At 43.1% G+C, this 25,030-nt stretch overlaps 2 protein-coding genes across 4 annotated transcripts in view; both read left to right on the top strand.

Moving 5' to 3' along the window:
- atp6v1ba (ATPase, H+ transporting, lysosomal, V1 subunit B, member a) overlaps positions 1–12,309 on the top strand; it is a 31,555-nt gene extending 19,246 nt beyond the window's left edge. The window contains exons 7-14 of the mRNA XM_068728149.1: positions 1,748–1,849; positions 3,431–3,528; positions 3,717–3,840; positions 5,903–6,053; positions 6,540–6,622; positions 7,067–7,171; positions 7,332–7,461; positions 11,000–12,309. Coding sequence (XP_068584250.1) covers positions 1,748–1,849; positions 3,431–3,528; positions 3,717–3,840; positions 5,903–6,053; positions 6,540–6,622; positions 7,067–7,171; positions 7,332–7,461; positions 11,000–11,142 — 936 coding nt within the window. The 3' untranslated portion in view covers positions 11,143–12,309. The remainder of the gene's footprint in view (positions 1–1,747; positions 1,850–3,430; positions 3,529–3,716; positions 3,841–5,902; positions 6,054–6,539; positions 6,623–7,066; positions 7,172–7,331; positions 7,462–10,999) is intronic.
- A 1,471-nt stretch (positions 12,310–13,780) lies between these two features.
- The window catches only part of shtn1 (shootin 1), a 34,880-nt gene continuing 23,630 nt past the window's right edge, over positions 13,781–25,030 (top strand). For 2 of the 3 annotated variants that reach the window (XR_011104926.1, XR_011104927.1), the window contains exons 1-3: positions 13,781–14,038; positions 21,631–21,683; positions 23,643–23,703. Coding sequence is in view for 1 of the 3 variants with exons in the window: in XM_068728131.1 (XP_068584232.1) it covers positions 13,984–14,038; positions 21,631–21,683; positions 23,643–23,703 (169 nt within the window). In the remaining 2 variants the exon portion in view is untranslated. The remainder of the gene's footprint in view (positions 14,039–21,630; positions 21,684–23,642; positions 23,704–25,030) is intronic. The other variant, XM_068728131.1, reaches the window with a different exon arrangement.

Here is a 25,030-nt window from a genome sequence, read left to right as displayed (position 1 = left end):
AAACAAAAATCTGATGAATTGAAACGAGCGATGGTCACAAAGACGACACACAAAACATTATTTGTTCATTCAGTCTGCTGAAGCTCTGCAGCACAGCTGAGGTTCCTTGTGTGACAGACCATTGGCTGTTTTTGATGCTCTTCAGCCTAAAGAACGAGGACGTGGAACTCTGTATTCTTCTGTTCACTCGCACAGTCCTGTACACATCAGTGCTCAGGGACAGACTGTAATGCATTAGGGTCTGGAAATGGTTTTCAATTGTCAGTCACTAACCACATTCTATGGCAAATCTTTTGATATCCACTAAAACCTTATTTTTAAGTGGTTACGACAGCCAAATATACAGCACCTTGACACAAAACTGTTTTTTTATCTGCCGCCATCAGTTTTTACCCAAAATACAATTGAAAATATGAAGAAAAAAAACATACAAATTTTTGGTTTCTGCGAAAGTAGCAGTAGTCGAAAATATAAAAGTGATGGATTATGAATAAATCTAATAAGCCTGTTGCCTGTTTTTGTCTGTGAATCTCAGCATGTCTGTAAAAATCAACAGTCAGTCCTGTCGGTTCTGATATTACTGTTAAACTCTTCTTCTAAGGTCGCTTTTCTCTCCCTGTCACTCAAACAACCAGATTTACAGTGAACTAGTCCATGCAAACACTTTGGAATGATTGTACCTGTTTCCTACACATGCTTATGGATAAAGTCAAGCAGATCGTAGTGTTAACCAAAGCATCACTGTTGAGGTAGACAAACACAGACTCCTAATGCTTGACTTGAGCTCGGGGAAGCTTTACTCAGCATTGCGTCCCTTATTGTGCTACACGAGCATACATACAGCCATCGACCCCAATCCCATCCGCTGTTTGAAAGGGAAAGATCAAACGCGGCCGAATAAACCCACGGCGAGTGCTGTCCGCCTAATGATGACCCGCTTGTCGTGCCATCGGGACGGTGTGAAAACGTTGCTCATTGTTTCATTCAGCGCATGTCACGGAGGTCATGCGTGTGGCGGGCTCCTCTATGGGCCAGGTGCCTGAACCCGGGGTGCACGGAGGGGTCAGGCCGGATCAACACCGGGGCCGTGACATCATGTGATGAGCGTGAAATTCCACAAATTCATGAAGTGTCACACAGACTCGTCTCTCTAGTTGGATTTAGGGGTTTGGTTGTGGCTTTAAAAAGAACTGAAGATATCTGTATTCATACACAAGTGGAATATGTCAACCGTAGGCTGATATTCTATATCTGTGTGAATGATAAATGGTCTTAGCTCAAAGCCAATTGATTCTTATTGAAAATATGTAGTTGGATTTTCTTAAAATAGATTAAAGGTGTGTAGGCTCCACTTCTTTTACAGTGTCGGATACATTGAATCAGTGTTTCCTGTCTTGTGTTGCTCATCTGGTTTTGAAGGTTGTAAACATGAATGAGTCCACCACTAAAAGCTATAGAGTTTCTGCATTATTTCACTCGGCATATGTCAACTGAATCTTTGAGTTTTGAGAAGTTCTGTTAACCTCCGGTACCAATAAATCTAACTGGATGTGACGAGGGACTCAAAGGGATTTGCCCTCGATAAGCAGACTCCATACTCTCTATTCACCCTCGGACAGAAGGAGAAGGTCACCGTTCACATCCTCCCGCAGTTGCGCACGGCTTCATTAGGTTGCCGTTGGATACGGCGTGTCGGCCTCCAGAGCGCTCCGTGTCTAAATCCCGCTCTGTGTTCTCTCGCTCCCAGATTGCCGCCCAGATCTGTCGCCAGGCCGGCCTGGTGCAGAAGTCCAAGGACGTGATGGACTACAGCGCTGAGAACTTTGCCATTGTCTTCGCAGCCATGGGGGTAAGTGGACAAACTGCACCCCCCCCCCCTCTGTGACTCTAATCCCCTTTTAACCCTGACGTGACACCCTGTCCCTCCTCTCCGCCCTGCTGTCTGTCTTTTATTCACCAGGTGATTTAACCTTTAAGTCCCTCTTGTTACTTCTGCACCTCTGAGCATATCCCCGTTCACGGAGACAGGTTACTAATTCAACAGGCCCTTTAGCGCTGTATCAAGTTCTCTCCTCTTCAGCTGCTCCTCCTGTTTCCCCGATTGTGACAGGTTGACCTGTACCCAACACACACACACACACACACACACACACACACACACACTTGCTTCACTTGCTAAATACTAATCCTTCCCTCTTCCACTTCTCCACCGGTTCACGTCCCATTGTGGTCAGTCGAGCAGGAGAGGAAGGCAGTGTTAATAGGGATTCATACAAGTCAACGTGTGGATATGCATGTTTTAAAAGGACAAACTGAAGGACCTTGTGTTCACAACAGCACCAATGCATCTGTTTAATGGTTGAAACACCACAAAGCCGTTCTGTTTACCTAGAGTATAAAGCTTCTATTCCTCCTATGGAAGAACTGATTACATGTAGTGCTGCTCTCAATACTGAGAGCAACAGTCCATTTCAATGTTTCTTTATTTTTAGTCAGCTTAACCAGAGTTTTAAAAGTAAAGAAGAAGAAGATTGCACTCTATTGTAATTGCCACATACAGTACATGCATGTAATTTGACCCATCTTAAGCATTTGGCAGCAGTGTGAAGCTTGGGGCTCGGTGTCTCGCTGGAGGACGCCTCGACATGCAGACGGGATGAACTGAGCCACGGTCACGACCGTTAATGGAGCCGTCAAACGATTGGTGACCGTTTTCACATCCAAAATGTCAAACCTCCCACACGTCTAGCTCCTCCGTTGTGAGGGTGTGCTGCTTTACTTCAGCCCCCTGCACACACCATGCACCTGGTTACGTCAACATTTTGACACTTTTATAGAAGTCAGTCTCATTTCTGAGGCGCTTGAGTCCCATTGAGTCCCCCCCCAGCAAAGCACTAAACACACAGCAAAGCACTAAACGCACAGCAAAGCACTAAACACACAGCATGCAAGCTAAAAAAGAATAAATGAGAGTCCAGACTTGACGTGACATTATGAAACAGGCAGCAGAGTCTTTCGCTGCCTGCAGAGTATTTTGTCCCCCATCATTTGGATCTGTTGGACTTGCATCAGGAAGGGATTTCTCCATGGCTTGAAAAACGTGTGATGCCATCCGTTAAAGGCTTCAACAGCAAGACACGTTTTTAAGATCCGTCAGGGACGAAGCCTGTGAGAGAACTCTGGTCGCTCTACCAATTCACCGTTCTGGTACCTTCACCGCCTCCATGACCTCTTCACCGCCTCTATGACCTCTTCACCTGTCAAATCAACGAGCTACAACAGCTAACGTGTTGCTTTTCAGAGCTTTCACCTCACGCTGTCTCTCTTCCGTTCCGTCACATGTTCGATGTCTGAAAGCGGCTTGTGTGTGATCCTTTGTTGAAGTGGTTGAAGACGGTTCACCCAGGTGCCTCCGTGTCCTTGTCTCTAGGTCAACATGGAAACCGCCCGCTTCTTCAAGTCTGATTTCGAGGAGAATGGCTCCATGGACAACGTCTGCCTCTTCCTCAACCTGGCCAATGACCCCACGTAAGATTCACAAATGATCCCAGTCATCGCACCAACCAGTCCCAGCGTGGATGTTGAGCTTAGTTAATGCTGTTCTATCCACAGAATGTTTACCGGCTTTATATTCTGTAGAGTAAAATGCATGACCACTCTCTTTAGACTTGTTATGTGTACAATGGAGTAACTTATTTGTTTCTGTGACCAATCAGCATCGAGCGCATCATCACCCCCCGCCTGGCGCTGACATCAGCGGAGTACCTGGCCTACCAGTGTGAGAAGCACGTCCTGGTCATCCTGACCGACATGAGCTCCTACGCCGAGGCTCTGAGAGAGGTACCGCCACCAGCTCCTCCGTCCTACACCTCCTAGTCCCAGTCTTCACATCCATCACATGCTCCATCTGCTCCAAGCAGTGAGAATCCCGTAGTGCACTTCTGGATATAGTGTGGTTATTGTTAAGAAATAGGTAGCAGTAAATGGACATCTCGACAGGAACGGGCTGACATACTGTATAGATAGCTACGACCGTTCACTTTACCGCTTCTGAAAGGGTTGAAGGATGAGTCTGGCATTTAAAAATAAATCATGAATCTCATGAAAAGGCCCGAACCAACGATGCGTTAGTGGATCTTACCTTGTGACTCAGCCCAGAGACCTCCGATTCCTTCTGAGGATTCAAACACTTCAAATCTGTTCACAATGAAGTGGTTAAATTCATCAGAATAGCTCGGCCATTTCCTACAGCAGCTGGTCAATGTCGTTATTCAGCAGATGCTACTCAAACTGGAGAAAATGGATCCTGTGTTGGGGACTATTTTCAGCTGAGGATGAATCCACATTTGGAGTATTTGCGTAAGCAGGATGGCGTATGTGGGCTTGAATTAGGATAAACTCCAGTATGTGTGTTTTTTGGGCCGTCACTAGTATTTTTCTGATAACTTAATATGTCTCTGATGACTTGCCGGTTCTGTTTTCTTAGGGTAGAAACATGTCCCGTGCACTGAGTGTTGTTGTTAGAAGGGGTTAGTACAAAGAGTCCTCTCTGCAGAGAAGCACCACAGCGATGTGAACTCTCTGCAGCATTAGCACAAAGGTGATAGACTCACTGAAGTCTTGTGCTCCTTGCTGAAAGCGAGGCTAATATGTCCTTCATTCATACCTTAATTCATTCTTGTCCCCCCCCCCCCCCCCCCCTTTTGAGGCGAGGAGTCAGGCCTCTTTGACTCACTCTTGTGTCTCTGTGATAATTCTTTTATGCAGTACAGTTTGCTGTCTCAATATGCTGGCAGCACAATGCCATGTTTTTGAATGGTCCATGTGCATTTATGTGCGTTATTCCTCCTTGGCTCGCCGTCTGTAACCTTGGCACACGTTGGCGGCGCTAGTAGTCGGCTAAGGCTCGGGCAGCTCCATGGTGTTTCAGCCGCTACAAAGAGCCAGGAGGACATTAACGTTTAACTTCTGCTCCCATTCACGCGCGTGAAGGTTGAGTTCTGCATTGAATGTGAATTCAGTGTTCAACCTGGCCATCAACCTCTGAATGGGAGCGTGAATGGGATGCATTTTCTTTCCTTCTTGCTCTTAAGTCACTTGACTTTGGGAACAAGGCTTTACTTTTGGTCTTTTTTTTTTTTTTTTTTTTTAGAGGGCCTGAAGACAGAATGACAAGATGTTCAACCAGCCGTTTGTTTGCCTCTTGTGAAAGACGCTAAAGGAGTTAGCATCACTTGACTCTCGAGCAGTAAATGGTTTTAGTGGATCTCTGTTTGTGTGGAAGAGTATTGCAGAGACAAAAGAATCTCTGTCTACCACCCTGTTACCACAGGTCAAGGCTTTAGGACGTTAATGCTGCACTAATCTACGGTTCTATAGAGAAGAGACGACCGGGTGAAATGTGTTGCATGTAGTGAATAACTTTTACATGCTGCGAGCCTCTCAAAATGTCCATTTTAGCATGACATGAATGCACTTTACAAGGATAGTATTAGCAAAGAGAATCATTGCAACTTTTTAAATATTGCATCCTTGATTCCAGCGCCTATCGATATGTTGTCTGAAACAACGGTCTCTTGCTGGTTTCATTAATTATTCAAGCTACATGGGTTAACTTGAACTAAGTTAATTAGCGTAGTTGAGCTAGCTAACAATAGGCGACCAGCTGGTGAACGTAGTGGAGCGTTTAGAAGCTAAAGAGCCAGATAAACAACACAAACACGACTCCAGATGAGTGATGTTGTTGCTCTGTCTGCTGCTCCCAGGTTGCCAAAAGGGAATTAATGCAGCGTTAACATGTTCTCAAACTTGATGAAATAAAATGTAAATGTGTGTTAGCCTTGGTTCCTTTGAGCTCATGCTTCTCACAGCTCTCATGTCACCGCCCACTCCTCCCCTGTAGGTCTCTGCTGCCCGAGAGGAGGTGCCCGGCCGCAGAGGCTTCCCTGGCTACATGTACACCGATCTGGCCACCATCTACGAACGTGCCGGCCGTGTGGAGGGCAGGAATGGCTCCATCACCCAGATCCCTATTCTCACCATGCCCAACGATGGTGAGAGCGACGCTGATAGCTCTTGTGTGCTCGTGCGTCTTCTGGATGTCAGCTTGGTTCATGCAGATGAATGCTGTGTCCTAAATCTCTTGTCCAGTCATTGTGTGACTGACTGCAGTGGGCATCTCAAATGGACTTAGGAGACATTTTTGATGCCTGCAGTTACCATAGCAACGCGTATGAAGAGCATACTCCTACCTAGTTGAACAGGAGCGCCCCCCCCCCCCCCCCCCCTCTTGGCGTTCCCAAGAGCTCTCGATTTAGAGTAAAGGTCTTTAAAACATGGATTCTGTCTATTTCTGTCCCATGTGTGACATTCTGTTAACGCCTGCCAGTCAGTGAGTGAATGCTCTTCACTGGATGTTGACTCAGCTGAGGCCTTACATCTGGAGTTCACTTTAACAGCACTGCAGTATGCAGCGCATGCTGTACACACGTAGCTGTGGGGTACGCTGTGATTGAATGTGTCTCTGTGCCTCTCAACAGACATCACCCATCCCATTCCTGATCTGACCGGATACATCACAGAGGGCCAGGTCTACGTCGAGAGACAGCTGCACAACAGACAGGTATCCATCCGTCTTCATCACTTCTATCCATCCGTCTTCATCACTTTTGACACTCTTCATACTTTGAGAATCCCTTTTATACAAGCCAGGTTTAAGAGGAAGGTCAGCTGACGTCCCTTCTGTCTCCACACTGCACTGTGCAGTGGAAAGGTCTGTCCCCCTCAGACAACTGGAGAGAGAGTAAACCGATCTGGCTTGAATGAATGTCTTAATCTACTCGGTACAGTGCTGAATGAGCAGAAGTAATATGTTCCTCTCGGTATAATATGGATCGTGTTAGCTAAGTCCTTCTCTTATCAGCGTTGTTCCTCATTGAAAGTATCAACGAAGACTGAAAGGAAGCGGAATGCAATACTCTCACCCGTCCACATATCCATGACGAAGTCCAAATGTCCCTCTCCACTGCGTCATAGGTCAACATGTAATCTCATGATTGTCTTTCAGATCTACCCACCTATCAATGTGTTGCCCTCTCTGTCCCGTCTGATGAAGTCAGCCATCGGCGAGGGGATGACCAGGAAGGACCACGCTGACGTTTCAAACCAGCTGGTAAATACTCTCGCCTGTTGCACCTAAAGAATGCGTAACCTGGACAGAAGGTCGCCCTCTGAATAACTAAAGCACTGACAACGATACGATGCATGAAAAGGACGACGTTCAGACGTCTGACTACGATTCTCTTTGAACATCTCTCTGAATCCGTCTCCAGTACGCCTGCTACGCCATCGGTAAGGACGTCCAGGCCATGAAGGCCGTGGTGGGAGAAGAGGCCCTCACCTCTGATGATCTGCTCTACCTTGAGTTCCTGCAGAAGTTTGAGAAGAACTTCATTGCTCAGGGTGAGAAGAGGCAACTATTCACACGTGTTCAACCTTATTTCCATGCATTAGTCAGAGGTAGTATGTCTCCATCATTCATATGTTTAGCTGTGTGTTAGCTGATCGACAGAACATCAATTACCATCCATCCATTTGTATCATTGAAAAGGCAATTGTTGAGGCATTCATCAGTTATGTGTTGGTCAGACGAGGCTCTCCATAGCCCTGCTTCGTGAAGGTAGAATTGTAAATGGATTCATTTGTGTGGTATGATTTTTGGAGGCTGATGTGTGATCTCTGCACATGCATCCCACATGGTGAGTTCACCACAGACCACCTCATGCAGATGCTGTACTGCTTTATATGTCGATAGTGTGTGAGCAGCAGGAGTGTGATTCAGTGGTTAGTCGGCGTACCACATATAGACCTCGAGAACAGATTGGACCGCTGTCGCATAGTAAGCAGAGAAACTGTCATTTAAATACCCACCAATAACACGTCGGCATGGGGAAGTGACTGAAGAGAGCGCACACAGACACGTAGCTTCACACCGATTAGAAAGGAGAGTCAGACGTGGGAACGGAGGGTTCTGGTGATTTTAAGTTTATTCCTTTATTTGTTCTGCAGGGACAATGCACACCAATCGACAGTGAAACTGTAGGCGAGCCAGAGTTAGCCAGAGAGGCTAGTTTTCATCTGCTGTCCCCGGACAGATGTTTTGAAGGCTGCCTCAAAATTACAAACTTTCAAATAAAATGGAATTAAAATTCATAGATAGACAAAAACGTATAGACAAAACCAATACACACATAAGCAAAAGAAAAGTGTCTGACACTAGAGCAGAGCAGAACAAACCACCTACAGTACAAGCTCATATATAACACTGAGACACACAACACACATCAAACATGGAAGATAGCAACAGTGAACAAGACAAATGCACATATAGGCAAAACAAGCAGGACAGACAGAGTGTGTGTGTGTGTGTGTGTGTGTGTGTGTGTGTGTGTGTGTGTGTGTGTGTGTGTGTGTGTGTGTGTGCGTGCGCGTGTGCGCGTGCGCGCGTGCGCGTGTGCGCGTGTGCGTGTGTGTGTGCGCGTGTGCGTGCGTTGCCTTCACAGAGAATGTAGATTTATTAAAAGAGCTTGACATGTGAAATGACACAATCACCTCTTGAAGCAGATCCAGTGATTCTGCTGCTTTGAGCGCTTTGTTTAATAAAGTCACTCAGCGGAGGCGGGGTCTATACCATGTAACGTTTTAAAAACCAGACACGCATCAGTGGATTTAATGAGGTTCTCCCAACTCAAGATATGGTGTTTGATGAGGATGTTGCAGTGATGGTGACTTCTGTGTTTTTACAGCTTGTTTATGGAGAATATGAATAGACCCAGCTGGTTGAGCAGTAGGTCAGCCTGCATGGTTAGACTGTTTCTTATATATCTGAAATTCATGAGAGAAAAGAGACGGCGCAAAATACTCCGGTATGCTTCAGCAGCGGAGGAGGAATCCACACAGACCACTATTCTCCAAGGCCAAACGTGAACACAGAACACAATGCTGCTTCTACCACCGCTCGCTACGCACTAGGATAGATGAGCAGGAAGTAAAAGTAAAGTGTAGTTTAACTCCCTGGAGGATGTGAAGGTTCATGCATAGTCTAGACAACCGTTAATGTGTCTGTCCCTTCATTTCTGTCACAGTTCAGTAACCTTTAACATCCATGCTGAGTGACTTTGATTGCAGGTCAGTGTAGCGCAACATGCCGTCATCGTTGCTGTTGACAGTAAAGCCACAGAGGCTTTCACACGTGCGTCTATCTCAGAAATCAGCTCAGACTGTAGTAGGAACAGTGCTCACGGTTCCTGCTCCTCTATCCTAGTGCGTAGTGAGCGGTGGTAGAAGCAGCCTCTGCATTGTGTTCTGTGTTCACGTTTGGCCTTGGAGAATAGTGGTCTGTGTGGGTTCCTCCTCCGCTGCTGAAGCATACCGGAGTATGAACAAAGCTCACCGCTACAATGGTTGAATGGTCTCGGTAGTATTTCTCATTTGGAGCACTTATAGATTCCTTATGAAAATAGACATAATAAGGAAAGATGGGAGAGGGAAGTCTCCAACTCCCAAGAATAATATCTAAAGGGCCTCAGTACAACGAGTCCAGAGCAGAGCCTCAACCTCAGGTCACACATTCATTCTTTTCTTATCGGAGGAATCTATTACAGCAGAGGCCACAGGTTCTAAAACACGTTTAATATCAGAATCAGAATCAGCATCAGCTTTATTGGCCATGTTTGCGTTTTTTTTGCATCCATAGAATTTGACTCTGGTTACACATTGCTCTCATCATACATAGAATATACAAAAATAAACAAGAACAATATAACAACAAGGACATTAAAGACAACAAAGCATAAACATTTAACATCAAAGTGCTATGTACAATATAAATATATATCCAAGAATACATATGAGCATAAAGAACAATGACAATGGATTCTAGAAATGAGTGCAGAAAGGTGATAATAGTGCGAATGAAGATGCGGTATGTCTGGTTAATTGTTCATCAGTGACACCATGTCAGCATTTCTTCAGACAGGACTTCCTTGTTTCCGTGTCACGTTCTCTCAAGCGTAGAGGTGGATCTACTGACACTCAGTCCAGCAGCTGTAGCTGAGCAGCTTTGAGTGACCTGCTGCTGAATGTGTGTGAAGTCATTCGAGTTGGGCTGTGATTAGCCCGACTTAGCATAATAACTGGAAGCGGAAAACTTCGGGTGTCATTAGTGAATCAGCACCTAGCTTTAGATGATTCACCTAAACACTAAGTGCAACTGAGGCTGCGCTCACATCAGGTGTGAAGACACGCTAACGCTGTAAGAGAACTGTAACTTTTGTTTAATTGAGCCTTTGATATTTGGATTCCCAGCACTGTTACCAGTGTCTCCGCCTGACGTCGACGGCCATAGAGGAGTCGTTTCTCACCAGACGGTAACCTGACCAACATGACGAGAGAACAGGAAGTGAAATCTCAAAATGTGTCCTTGTTCGGGAATTGTTGATGTCAAAGAATTCTAGAGATGGTCGTAATAAAAGCTCTTGGTATGTTGCCCTTGAAATGCTGACGCCATTGATTGTACGGTATGTCTTGTGATTTCTTAGCTTTTGACAAACAGCAGCACAGCTGCAGTGTGTCGACTCGTACGTCACATGCTTCTGCTTTTGAGGATTCGCTTTAAGGAACTTTTCAGCTCATTGTTTTTGGTTTGACTGGTTCTAAGCTCATGTTGGAGCAGATATGAATGAACGTAGAGTGGATACAGACGGCCATTACTCAGGGTAACGGGAGAGTGTTGCTGACATTATTGGCCATGCAATAATAAAGTAGCCTATTTTTCATTAACAGTTGGAGTGCAACCGTATTGTTTAATTACACTGGGTCTCTAACTAATGACGCGTTATAACCTGCTGTAAACTAGCCCATCCCTCTAGCCTGTAGTGTTCTGTAATAAGCACTTCATGAGGGTTCTCACCAGCACCGCTGTGCCTCTCGCCCCCCCCAGGCCCCTACGACAACAGGACGGTGTATGAAACGCTGGACATCGGCTGGCAGCTGCTGCGAATCTTCCCCAAGGAGATGCTCAAGAGGATTCCTCAGAGCACCCTGGCTGAATTTTACCCCAGGGAGTCTGCCGCCCGTCACTGAAGCTCACACAAAGGGACGCCCCTGGTTCTCGTCCCACTCACCCTTTTTACCCAGCATCCTCTGCTCCCCTCATTCCTTTCCTTCATCTCCCCCGACAGCCCTGCTGCTCCAGCGGCTCGGAGGTGAGCCGTTGTGGAGCCTTCGCCCGTCCCGTCCTCCCCTCCCTCCCTCCTCCTCCTCCTCCCCCACTGTTCTTATTACCCCGCTTCCTTCCCTGAATGAGAACAGGCTGATAATGTCCCCCTGCTGTAGATGTACTGTAGTGTATATGTGTCCAGAAGTGTGTGACAAGTGTCTGTGGTTGTAATGTCTACCCCTTGATTGCAAAAACAAAAAAAGTGAACATATCCTACAAATGATAAATGAGTCCTTATTTATTGGGGGGTGTTACTGCTTGATCCCCCTCACCTCCCACTAAAGCAAGAGGTTTCCAGCTGAAGACAGATGTGTGTGTGTGTGTGTGTGTGTGTGTGTGTGTGTGTGTGTGTGTGTGTGTGTGTGTGTGTGTGTGTGTGTGTGTGTGTGTGTGTGTGTGTGTGTGTGTGTGTGTGTGTGTGTGTGTGTGCGCAGTCCTCTGCTGTCAGGGTCAGTCAGCTGAAGCTCATGACGTGTATTCAGACTGTCAGAGACGCTGATTGTCATGTTCTAAACGAAAAGCTTTAGAAAATGATCAGATGCTGACCGACACAAGTTTACAGCTTCACAAACGCGTCACCATGTTGGCATGGACCTGAGGGTGATGTCATGGTCTAGTATTCCTATTGTTGAATAATAAGCAGCTGCTGTATTTTTTCATGTCAGTTGCTTCAAGTTGGCTCTTACTGATTTTCTCACGTCTCCGTTCTCGATATGCTGAGACAGCGTTTGTGGTGACCAGACCCAGCTGGTGGTCTCGCTCCACCACACTGGGGCCAGATGTTTGCTCGCTGTTGTCTGCAGTGACTCTTGCTTCCCTCTTGCTTCCTCTTATCTACTCTGGAAAAAAAAAAACAGTGAGGATGTTTACATTATTTCTGTTGTGTTGTTTTGATTTGTGTTGCAAAAAGATGAGTCTATAAGATAATATTAAACATTCCCATCTGTCTGCTGAAACTAATTCTTTGTTGTGCAACAATAATGGTTTTGTGAGGTAACGTGTCCATGAATAAATTAAATTATATGAGTATACACCGTCTCCTCTCTGTCCACCTGTCACTCAACACCTTCATGAACCTCAGCGATGAGGGGCACTAGTTAGTCCAGGTCACTGCTTCACTGCTGTATTTCACATTACAATCATTTTATTAGATATTCTACAGAAATAATTTATTGTTAAAATGTTGTTTTTAAAATAAAAATCAATTCTTCAAGAGCTGCAGTCTACAATACAAATCTTTACGTTCTTATAGTTTGGCAAGAGAAACGTTAACGCATCACTTTTTGGAACAACCTGATCTAACCTTATCAAAAATACAGGAGGATTAACTACAGATGTTATGTTTAACAGAAACATGTCCGCTCCAATGTCCTCTTATCAGCTGTTCAGATCTTCATTCGGTGTTGGTTCAAAGCAGTTAACAGACCGTTTGAGCTGAGAGTTCTACAAACACACTTTTCCCTTGAAGCTTCATCTTAGTTTTGTGTGTTCCTTAGATATTTCCTCCTCCAAAATAAAAGTCAATCTTTCTCCCCCAGAAACCCAAGAAAAGGACATCGGGCTGAATGCTGTGCTCTCCTGTGAACCTTAACGGATGAATCTATTGTAAAATCACTCCGACTGAGACATATCAATGATGACTGAAGAGACATTCTAACAAGTGATGAAAGCTTTCAAAATAGTCACAAAATGACTGTGTTATGTGGAGGATTGTGCACGTTATTGAGATGATTGAATATTTACAATTAGGCATACATCATATCTCATTCTTCTTAGATTTTATCCTCTCACTTGTTTCCTGGTGTCAGACTTTAGCGTTTTACAACTTCAAATCACATTCATGAGACAATTTGTCTAACGTCAGATTATATTTTAGAGGAAATGGTGCATAGTTGCAAAATCATTTCACCTCAGGTGTATAGCAGACCACCTCAAGGTGTCACTCAGAGAGAACCAGGACATTCTGATGGGGCATTTCAAAATTAAAGCCCTTCAAATCACATTCATGAGACAATTTGTCTGACATGTTATTATTATTAGAGTATTCACACTTTTATAAAGCAATCTAGATGTTGGTCCGCTTGACTTGAGATATTTCTGTACGTTTTGAGTAAGGGATCCGCTTCATGAACGGATACGGGCCGGATCTGTGGCGGATCTGGTCTGGATCTTTGACGCGTATCCGTTCCGTTCCAGATCCGTCCCGCTGCTCAAGTAGACTCCGATCCGGAGCCTGTGATACCTCCGGGGCGGATCCGGAGCGGAGTCAGTTTGGGAAGTGGGAAGTGTTGCTTCTTTTTTTTTTTTAAATGTACAGTAAGTTGTATCATCTCAATGGAAACAAAACACGTGGCACACATTGCTCCTTTAAAGCATTCACTCAACAGAGCATGCTGAACAGCCTATCATGTGGTTTAGTGGTATGTTATGATTTCACTTTTTAACATGTATTAGATGCTCGCGAGCGGGTCTCAGCGCCATGCCGGAGTCCTTTAATGGAAGCATGCTGTAGGGAATGCGCAGGGCTGACATGATGCTGAATATGTCCATGCATGTCATTTGTAGTTCACTGTACTCTTCCTGTACAGTGCAGTCTGCGCTACTGTGCGCGTGTGGCTTGCCCGCGAGGGACTCTTAACTTTACCTTTACAGGTGTGTCGCGTGGGAGCACTTCCTGTTGAACTTTGGATAAAGCCTTCCTCGCTATGGCGGCTGAGGAGCTGAATAAAATCACAGTGATCACAAAGCTGTCGAACCAAGGTAAGTTCGGTTAATACGTGGGCCCGCACCGACGCTCTGTCACGCGCTCCTACACTGAGAGAAACTACGAATAGAACCGATTGACGTGGAGCTGCGCTCGTTAGTCGCTCGTGCAGCACTGGCTTTAATACGCGTTCTGAATGCTAGTATGTGATACATCGATGACGCGGTTTCCTGTGAATGATACAGCCGTGGTGTCTGGGTCAGTGTCTGGGTCAGTGTCTGGGTCAGTGGTGGAGTAGATAACGCTGAGTCATCGTTCTGTGCTGGGGAGAGGTCAGTCCTCTCGGAGGGAGACTCGCTCTGCTCTGCTGGACTCATCTCGTTTGTCTTCATGGTCAAAACCCATGTCGAGCAGAGGGACTTGGCTTTTACCTACTGTAGAACCAGGACTGGGTTTAACAGCTCGTGGGCCCAACTAGATGTTCTGTATCGTTTTCAAATATGTATTCTATGAATCATCTATTTTCCTTTCATGTCGTGTCTCTGCTTGCAGTCGTTTTGCTGTCACGTGCTCTCCTCTCCTCCTTTGTGTGTTCATCCTCTGTACACGTGCACCTGTTCGCCTCTATGACGTCACCATGCATTTTAATGCACGTATGAACCCCTGGACCTCAACAGCTGATGTGTTTCATACAGAGTTCTGCTTATGTTCAACGCTTTCTGCACATCGTGTTCTGAGAGGTCGACACTGAATGTGCGATAAATAAAGTTATGACAATGCAAGAGACTCTACCAGCCCCACACAACTAAAACTACTTCACTAGATGTATCCATGAGTATATGAAATACAATGCATTGTTCTGTATAACAATGCATTGTATTTCATAAATTCAACACATCCAAAATGATATCAATTTGCTCTATTACATCCAGCATTACATGTTACTACATCAATGATACAACTAGTAATCTGATATCATAATATATTATAATGTCACAACTAAAGAATCCATTTGGCTGCATAGTAAACACTTTTACATGAATACTTTAAGTACATTTGATTGATTATACACTTGAATACTTTTGAATGCAGGACATGTGCTTATTGTACTGTATGTATTATAGTATGCTATTATAACATCTTAGTTATAATGAATAGATCTCAGTGCTTTTCCACCACTGGTGTTAGTCAGTGACACTGGCTCAGTCCCTGTCATCGTTGGTGCTGTTCCAGTCAGAGTTCAGAAGAACCAGCTACAGACCGTTTCCACCACTAGCCAGCACCGTGCGCTGCTACGTGCATGTGCGTGGGGTTTACGTGCATGTGCAGGCGCATGCATGTGACACCAGCGCACAGAGCGAGCGGATCAGCATCATTGCAAGTAAGGCGCTGTGACACGTTTCCCCATCGTCCAAACCCAGTCTACGTCCTCAGACAAGAGGGATCTGCTGGTCCCCCTAACCCCCCTCCCCCTCTCCTCTCCCAGTGTTCCTGTGCTGGATCAGTACATGGCCTCAGTGGTTTGCTGTGTGCTCATTTTATTGAACACAAATGACTTTGATTTGTGCGTGAGGTGGTGTAGGGGTTAGAACCCGCCGGTCCGCTTTGGGCCGTTCTGTGTGGAGTTTCCTTCCAGAGACATGCCGGTTAGGCTAATCTGGGCCTGACACTGGGAAGGATGAGCGATTACAGATACAGGCTGGATGGACCTGAATGTAGAACATGCTTCATGTAAGCACCGAACTAAAGTGGACTAGTCAGGGCCTCTGATCAGGAACAGTGGGACCACCTGAAGGCCCCTAACACATCATGCAGTGCTCACTACTATTCATGACAGTGGCAGGCCTGTACTGTGACTGCAGAGCAACTTGAAACCAGCTTTTAAGATATCACAGGACAGCCTAACAGCCTTTAATGGCCAATATAATATGCATTCAAATGCATAATGTAATGATGTTTCCATTGCTGGTATTTCGATATTTGTCAAAGAATGACATACAGAAATGTTACCGATTGATTTGACGTTGGCGCCACTGTTCGTTTAAGCTTGCCTCTCATGTTGCCTTTAAGTTAATGAATAACTTGCTTGGTTGTGTGCGTCTCACTCTTTTGGCGGCCCGGTTGTGTTGAAGGCGTTGCCTCGTAGTGGGGGGGCAGGTTTGGAGTCTGTCTTAAGCCGTCAGCACCAAACACTTCTTGATTGAGGTGAAAATAAAAAGAGAGCGGTTACTCAGTCTTCAGTCTTCTACCCTGTATTGGATATACTGTACAATCTGTTTTTGTCTCACAATACTGTGTAATGCAACATCAGACTGTTCCTTTACAAAGCCCTCCATTCAGAGCTCACCTCGCTGCAAGACAGTGTCAACAGATCCCTGGTCCAAAATACCTGAATGTCTCGAGGAGCTACATTATGATTACTGATAAAGAATAACATTCCTCTGTACAGAAGTCTGCTGTTACTGCATGTACAGTGGACTCATGGTTGTGTTGGGTTCAGTGTGTGTTTGTTGTGTTCAGTGTGTGTTTGTTGTGTTGGGTTCAGTGTGTGTTTGTTGTGTTGGGTTCAGTGTGTGTTTGTTGGGTTCAGTGTGTGTTTGTTGTGTTGGGTTCAGTGTGTGTTTGTTGGGTTCAGTGTGTGTTTGTTGTGTTCAGTGTGTGTTTGTTGGGTTCAGTGTGTGTTTGTTGTGTTGGGTTCAGTGTGTGTTTGTTGCGTTGGGTTCAGTGTGTGTTTGTTGTGTTCCATTATGAACGTTTAGTGAACGTTTAGTGAACGTTTAAAACGTTTAGTGACCGTTTAGAACGTTTAGTGACCGTTTAGTACGTTTAGTACGTTTAGTGAACGTTTAGTACCGTTTAGTGACCGTTTAGTGAACGTTTAGTGAACGTTTAGAACGTTAAGTGAACGTTTAGTGAACGTTTAGAATGTTAAGTGAACGTTTAGTGAACGTTTAGAACGCTTAGTGAATGTTTAGTGAACGTTTAAAACGTTAAGTGAACGTTTAGAACGTTTAGTGACCGTTTAGTGAACTTTTAGTGAACGTTTAGAGCGTTTAGTGAACTTTTAGAACGTTAAGTGGACGTTTAGAATGTTTAGTGACCGTTTAGTACGTTTAGTGAACGTTTAGAATGTTCAGTGACCGTTTAGAACGTTTAGTGACCGTTTAGTGACCGTTTAGAACGTTTAGTGAACGTTTAGAACGTTTAGAACGTTTAGTGAACGTTTAGAAGGTTTAGTGACCGTTTAGTACGTTTAGTGAACGTTTAGTACGTTGAGTACGTTTAGTGAACGTTTAGTGAACGTTTAGAACGTTTAGTGACCGTTTAGTACATTTAGTGACCGTTTAGTACGTTAAGTGAACGTTTAGTGACCGTTTAGAACGTTTAGTGAACGTTTAGGGAACGTTAAGTGAACGTTAAGTGAAAGTTTAGTGAACGTTTAGAACGTTTAGTGACCGTTTAGTACGTTTAGTGAACGTTTAGAACGTTTAGTGAACGTTTAGAACGTTTAGTGACCGTTTAGTACGTTTAGAACGTTTAGTGAACGTTTAGATTGTTTAGTGACCGTTTAGAACGTTAAGTGAACGTTTAGAACGTTTAGTGACCGTTTAGAACGTTAAGTGAACGTTTAGAACGTTTAGTGACCGTTTAGTACGTTTAGTGACCGTTTAGTGAACGTTTAGAACGTTTAGTGAACGTTTAGAACGTTTAGTGACCGTTTAGTACGTTTAGAACGTTTAGTGAACGTTTAGATTGTTTAGTGACCGTTTAGAACGTTAAGTGAACGTTTAGAACGTTTAGTGACTGTTTAGTACGTTTAGTGACCGTTTAGTGAACGTTTAGTGAACGTTTAGAAGGTTTAGTGACCGTTTAGTACGTTTAGTGAACGTTTAGTACGTTGAGTACGTTTAGTGAACGTTTAGTGAACGTTTAGAACGTTTAGTGACCGTTTAGTACGTTTAGTGACCGTTTAGTACGTTTAGTACGTTAAGTGAACGTTTAGTGAACGTTTAGTGAACGTTAAGTGAAAGTTTAGTGAACGTTTAGAACGTTTAGTGACCGTTTAGTACGTTTAGTGAACGTTTAGAACATTTAGTGAACGTTTAGAACGTTTAGTGACCGTTTAGTGAACGTTTAGTGAACGTTTAGAAGGTTTAGTGACCGTTTAGTACGTTTAGTGAACGTTTAGTACGTTGAGTACGTTTAGTGAACGTTTAGTGAACGTTTAGAACGTTTAGTGACCGTTTAGTACGTTTAGTGACCGTTTAGTACGTTTAGTACGTTAAGTGAACGTTTAGTGAACGTTTAGTGAACGTTAAGTGAAAGTTTAGTGAACGTTTAGAACGTTTAGTGACCGTTTAGTACGTTTAGTGAACGTTTAGAACGTTTAGTGAACGTTTAGAACGTTTAGTGACCGTTTAGTACGTTTAGTGAACGTTTAGAACATTTAGTGAACGTTTAGAACGTTTAGTGACCGTTTAGTACGTTTAGTGACCGTTTAGTGAACGTTTAGAACGTTTAGTGAACGTTTAGTGAACGTTTAGAAGGTTTAGTGACCGTTTAGTACGTTTAGTGAACGTTTAGTACGTTGAGTACGTTTAGTGAACGTTTAGTGAACGTTTAGAACGTTTAGTGACCGTTTAGTACGTTTAGTACGTTTAGTGAACGTTTAGTGACCGTTTAGAACGTTTAGTGAACGTTTAGTGAACGTTAAGTGAACGTTAAGTGAAAGTTTAGTGAACGTTTAGAACGTTTAGTGACCGTTTAGTACGTTTAGAACGTTTAGTGAACGTTTAGAGCGTTTAGTGAACGTTTAGAACGTTAAGTGAACGTTTAGATTGTTTAGTGACCGTTTAGAACGTTAAATGAACGTTTAGAACGTTTAGTGAACGTTTAGAACGTTAAGTGGACGTTTAGTGACCGTTTAGTGAACGTTTAGAACGTTTAGTGAACGTTTAGTGAACGTTTAGAAGGTTTAGTGACCGTTTAGTACGTTTAGTGACCGTTTAGAACGTTTAGTGACCGTTTAGTGAACGTTTAGTGAACGTTTAGAAGGTTTAGTGACCGTTTAGTACGTTTAGTGAACGTTTAGTGAACGTTTAGTACGTTGAGTACGTTTAGTGAACGTTTAGTGAACGTTTAGAACGTTTAGTACGTTTAGTGAACGTTTAGTGACCGTTTAGAACGTTTAGTGAACGTTTAGTGAACGTTTAGTGAACGTTAAGTGAACGTTAAGTGAAAGTTTAGTGAACGTTTAGAACGTTTAGTGACCGTTTAGTACGTTTAGAACGTTTAGTGAACGTTTAGAGCGTTTAGTGAACGTTTAGAACGTTAAGTGAACGTTTAGATTGTTTAGTGACCGTTTAGAACGTTAAGTGAACGTTTAGAACGTTTAGTGACCGTTTAGTGAACGTTTAGAACGTTAAGTGGACGTTTAGAATGTTTAGTGACCGTTTAGTACGTTTAGTGAACGTTTAGAATGTTCAGTGACCGTTTAGAACGTTTAGTGACCGTTTAGTGACCGTTTAGAACGTTTAGTGAATGTTTAGAACGTTTAGTGAACGTTTAGTGAACGTTTAGAAGGTTTAGTGACCGTTTAGTACGTTTAGTGAACGTTTAGTACGTTGAGTGAACGTTTAGAACGTTTAGTGACCGTTTAGTACGTTTAGTGAACGTTTAGAACATTTAGTGAACGTTTAGAACGTTTAGTGACCGTTTAGTACGTTTAGTGACCGTTTAGTGAACGTTTAGAACGTTTAGTGAACGTTTAGTGAACGTTTAGAAGGTTTAGTGACCGTTTAGTACGTTTAGTGAACGTTTAGTACGTTGAGTACGTTTAGTGAACGTTTAGTGAACGTTTAGAACGTTTAGTGACCGTTTAGTACGTTTAGTACGTTTAGTGAACGTTTAGTGACCGTTTAGAACGTTTAGTGAACGTTTAGTGAACGTTAAGTGAACGTTAAGTGAAAGTTTAGTGAACGTTTAGAACGTTTAGTGACCGTTTAGTACGTTTAGAACGTTTAGTGAACGTTTAGAGCGTTTAGTGAACGTTTAGAACGTTAAGTGAACGTTTAGATTGTTTAGTGACCGTTTAGAACGTTAAATGAACGTTTAGAACGTTTAGTGAACGTTTAGAACGTTAAGTGGACGTTTAGTGACCGTTTAGTGAACGTTTAGAACGTTTAGTGAACGTTTAGTGAACGTTTAGAAGGTTTAGTGACCGTTTAGTACGTTTAGTGACCGTTTAGAACGTTTAGTGACCGTTTAGTGAACGTTTAGTGAACGTTTAGAAGGTTTAGTGACCGTTTAGTACGTTTAGTGAACGTTTAGTGAACGTTTAGTACGTTGAGTACGTTTAGTGAACGTTTAGTGAACGTTTAGAACGTTTAGTACGTTTAGTACGTTTAGTGAACGTTTAGTGACCGTTTAGAACGTTTAGTGAACGTTTAGTGAACGTTTAGTGAACGTTAAGTGAACGTTAAGTGAAAGTTTAGTGAACGTTTAGAACGTTTAGTGACCGTTTAGTACGTTTAGAACGTTTAGTGAACGTTTAGAGCGTTTAGTGAACGTTTAGAACGTTAAGTGAACGTTTAGATTGTTTAGTGACCGTTTAGAACGTTAAGTGAACGTTTAGAACGTTTAGTGACCGTTTAGTGAACGTTTAGAACGTTAAGTGGACGTTTAGAATGTTTAGTGACCGTTTAGTACGTTTAGTGAACGTTTAGAATGTTCAGTGACCGTTTAGAACGTTTAGTGACCGTTTAGTGACCGTTTAGAACGTTTAGTGAATGTTTAGAACGTTTAGTGAACGTTTAGTGAACGTTTAGAAGGTTTAGTGACCGTTTAGTACGTTTAGTGAACGTTTAGTACGTTGAGTACGTTTAGTGAACGTTTAGTGAACGTTTAGAACGTTTAGTGACCGTTTAGTACGTTTAGTACGTTTAGTGAACGTTTAGTGACCGTTTAGAACGTTTAGTGAACGTTTAGTGAACGTTAAGTGAACGTTAAGTGAAAGTTTAGTGAACGTTTAGTGACCGTTTAGTACGTTTAGAACGTTTAGTGAACGTTTAGAGCGTTTAGTGAACGTTTAGAACGTTAAGTGAACGTTTAGATTGTTTAGTGACCGTTTAGAACGTTAAGTGAACGTTTAGAACGTTTAGTGACCGTTTAGTACGTTTAGTGAACGTTTAGTGAACATTTAGAGCGTTTAGTGAACATTTAGAGCGTTTAGTGAACGTTCAGTGACCGTTTAGAACGTTCAGTGAACGTTCTGTCTGTTTAAAACATCAGGAGCCTTTTAACTGCACCTGTTTGTTCTCTTTTATAAAGTATTGAACACATGTAACCCGTGTTTTCTTTAATAATCTTGGCAGCTACCATCCTGATGATCTATTAATACACATTCATGATAGGAGGCAGTTCCCTTTACTACTGTACACCAGAGAGAAATACTCAAACAAGCAGAGAGCGACTTCCCTGCTGTCACAGTCAGGTGACACAGGAAGTCTCTGAATGAGGAGGTGTCACATGATGGAGAAGTTGCCACCTATTATTAAACAGGCTGAAGGGAGTTCTCTGCTCCTCACTGGACGTTTGCTGTGTTGTGACTTGGTGAATATGGCTTACTGGTATCCTTCACCCCCCACAGCCCTGCAGGAGTACGAGGGCCTGCAGAGGAAGCACCAGACAGCAGCCATGGAGGTACGTGTTGTCATCAGAAAGACCGTGTGAAGTCTTGATACATGGAGTTGGGTTAGAAGCAGCAGTACTATGGGACAGTACACAGTTACAGTACAAGCAGTAGTAGTAGCTGTACTACCTGAAGGCACTAATAGTGTAGCAGTAGTAGGATGAGGCTTATTTAAGCTCAGGCTCGGTATCATGACTTTGACATGGGTGTCCCAACCAGAACACACTCGATGGACTATTTTTGTTTCGTGTGATTCTTATGCACGTCAATATATTTTTTTTGAACCGCTATTTTTGTCATGAACACTTTCACACAGAACGAGAACGAGAAACAAGAAGACCTGTAAATCAGCGTGTAGCCCCGCCCCTAAATCATCCCCTGCTTTATGGTCTGTTTGACTCTAAATGGAGCATAATGTACTAAATGAACATCATGCTGTATTGAAGAAGACTTGAATGTAACGATGTAGAGACTAAACTCAACTACTCAAGTTAAAGGCACTTCAGCTTCACTTCTCACACCTGGAGGTTGCTGCCTGAGTCCCAAATGAGATGGCAAACTTTATTTCTCCTTTCAACCTTTCACGATGAAAGCCAGAGACAAATAATAATAATGCAGTATTTTTTATTTGTTTAGATTTGTATTCGGCTGGTAAAAGCCTTTAAGAAACCGTCTTTGTTTGGTATCTCTCTGACCTTCTACAACCATACATCCCATCAAAGTCCCTCAGGTCAGCTGACCAGCTGCTCCTTGTCGTCTCTAGATCAGGTTTGAAGCACAGGTGAGGTCGGACCTTTGCAGTTGTTGCCCCAAAGCTGTAGAATGAGTTTCCTCTGCGTGTTAGGCCTCAGTGCCTTTTTAAAATCGCTTCTTAAACACATTTGTATTCTCTGCTTTTAAACTAGTTAAGAAAGATGCTTCTCTATCATTTTGTCTTTCAAACATGTCTTTTGTGTTATAACTGTGTTTTTATGTTTTGGTTGATTGTACAGGCCTTTAACTACTTCATTCTTTATAAATACATGTGGATTGGATTTGTACAGATCCCTGTAATCACACCATAATGTTGTTCAATACAAATGAGAATAATGATGTAAAAACGATCATTCCCTCTAAAATCAGAAATTGTATTGTCATAGTATTATTACTCAAAATAATAGAAAATAGATATATTTTCTCTAAATTGTTCAGCTCTAATTAGTATCAGCCCTCAGAAACCCATATTAGGTAACTAAGGGTGCAACGGATCACAAAGCTCACGGTTCGGTTCGGATCGCGGTTCTCGAGTCGCGGTTCGGTTCTTGAGTCACGGTTCGGATCATTTTTCGGATCAGCAGAGAAAAGGGGAGGAGTCAAATATAACTTTGCTTTCCATTTACTAATTAAAGAAGTTGAAGAAGACTTAAAGAAAGAGCTTTGGGCTTTAGTCTTACATGAAAACAAACATATTGAAGATGTTCATTTTGAAACAAAATGAAATAAATCAATCAAAATAAAACACTGAAGAATCTTCAGTTCTGTTGAGTTGAAGTGTAACATGAGGTGTGTTGATGACCTCGTCCTTTGATCAGTACTGAAAGAGAACGCTTCTGTCCACCAAAACTGTTGACTGTTACTTGAAAAGGAACAGCAGCACAACGTTATTACACACTATGATGATTAAACTGTAAAAGAGTAAAATACTCAATCGATCCGCGGTTCACAAGTGATCCGAACCGTGAGGGGTGATCCGAACCGTGAGGGGTGATCCGAACCGATCCCGGATGGATCCGTGATCCGTTACACCACTAGAGGTAACCCTAGTTTGGGCTCGGTATTAAAGCTCAATAGCTTTTGAGCAGTGACTCAAATGTTGTATAAACTCAAGCTGGCATCAAATGTCTGGTTTGATTTTCACTCATTTGTGCTGACGGTTGATTAAAACAGCAGCGGTCGTGAACGTTGACTGTTCTCTGTCTGTTTCACATAAGTGCAAGAAGCTGGAGGAGGAGAGAGACGAGGCCATCAAGAAGCTCAATGAGTTCCAGCAAGGTGAGTTCCTCTCTCTTCTCGGTCAACACATGTACGGGAAGTGGGATCGAGGCAGAATTTGGTTCATTGTATAAACGAGCTCTAACTCACTGATGTCTCTAACTATGGAGCGAGGAGAACCTCCGTCTGTCTTCACTTCTATCATTAATATTCTAGCTGTTTGTAGAATTAGGTTTCAGTGGTGGCTGCGTTGTTTTCAGCTCGTGTGATCCAACAACTTCATACTTATTTCATACACATTTGTAAATTAAGGGTTTTAATATTGTTTAATTAAAGCCTTTTAAAGACATTTTTGATGAATATTTAGGAGAAATGTGCTTGTTTACAGTAAGACAGCTGGGCTGGCCTTCATCATCTGGTCTCAGGTCGTTCTAAATATTTATGCAGACTCAGAACATATTCAGGTAAAATGAATATTGATAAATCACGGATTGGTGCGTAAAATGTTTGTATTTTCGGTTTAAGCACAGATTTGTGTCGAGCAGTTTGTGACGCCCAACATGCTTGAATTTATTTAACGCGTGTTCAACGTGGATCTGATATGATGCTGAAAAGATAACATATAATAATGCATCATATTTGAATTGTTATATATTCCTTTGAGTCAAATCTGAATCTGACAGTGTAGTTGCATACATGTGTGTGTGCTATGGGGGCCTTTTGTAAGGTTACAATGAGTCAGAATAGTAAGATAATTCAATATTTTTCATATCTTAACATCTGTATGAATCCATAGCTGTTTGGGGCCCTGTTAGTTGGGCCTCAGGCAGTTGCAGGCAATAAACCTTCACAGCTGTACAAATATGTGAACCAGGAAGCAGATAATGGCATTGGAATAGCAATGCCACCGCTTCAGCTTTCATCACAAACCTGTTTCCAAACACTGCAAATTTAAAATGTTTTGGCCCACCATTCAATTTTCCAAAATGATTTTCCTTACAGGTTGAACGCTTTGCTGTGACCACTTTAGTGAAGACCGCGTTTAAAATAGGGCTCCGCATGTCAAAAGATGGAGCAAATAGTTTGTCTTTGTAAAGGTGGAGTTGTGTGGATTTTCATCTGAATAAATCTGGCCTGTACTTGTGTATTCAGCGATTCTCCAGCCAAAACACATATTGTGTTTGATTTCCGCATTAATAGAGGCTGCCTCACTGTGCCAAGCAGCTGCATATTAGGACCTATTACGTGATTTCATAGCTCTTAGAAAATTGCTCCTATTCACAACGAAACGGCTGGGGGTGGGGCAGCAGGGTTGGTGGGGGGGGTAGTGGGAGGATGGGAGAAAAAGCCCCCAACACACAATCATGCCTTTTCAATTGCCGATGGC

Source organism: Cebidichthys violaceus, unplaced genomic scaffold, assembly GCF_023349555.1.
Source record: "Cebidichthys violaceus isolate CVI_PGR_0920_01 unplaced genomic scaffold, fCebVio1.0.p SCAF_10, whole genome shotgun sequence".
NCBI classification, from domain to species: Eukaryota; Metazoa; Chordata; class Actinopteri; order Perciformes; family Stichaeidae; genus Cebidichthys; species Cebidichthys violaceus.
This window is presented reverse-complemented; position numbering and strand designations above follow the sequence as displayed.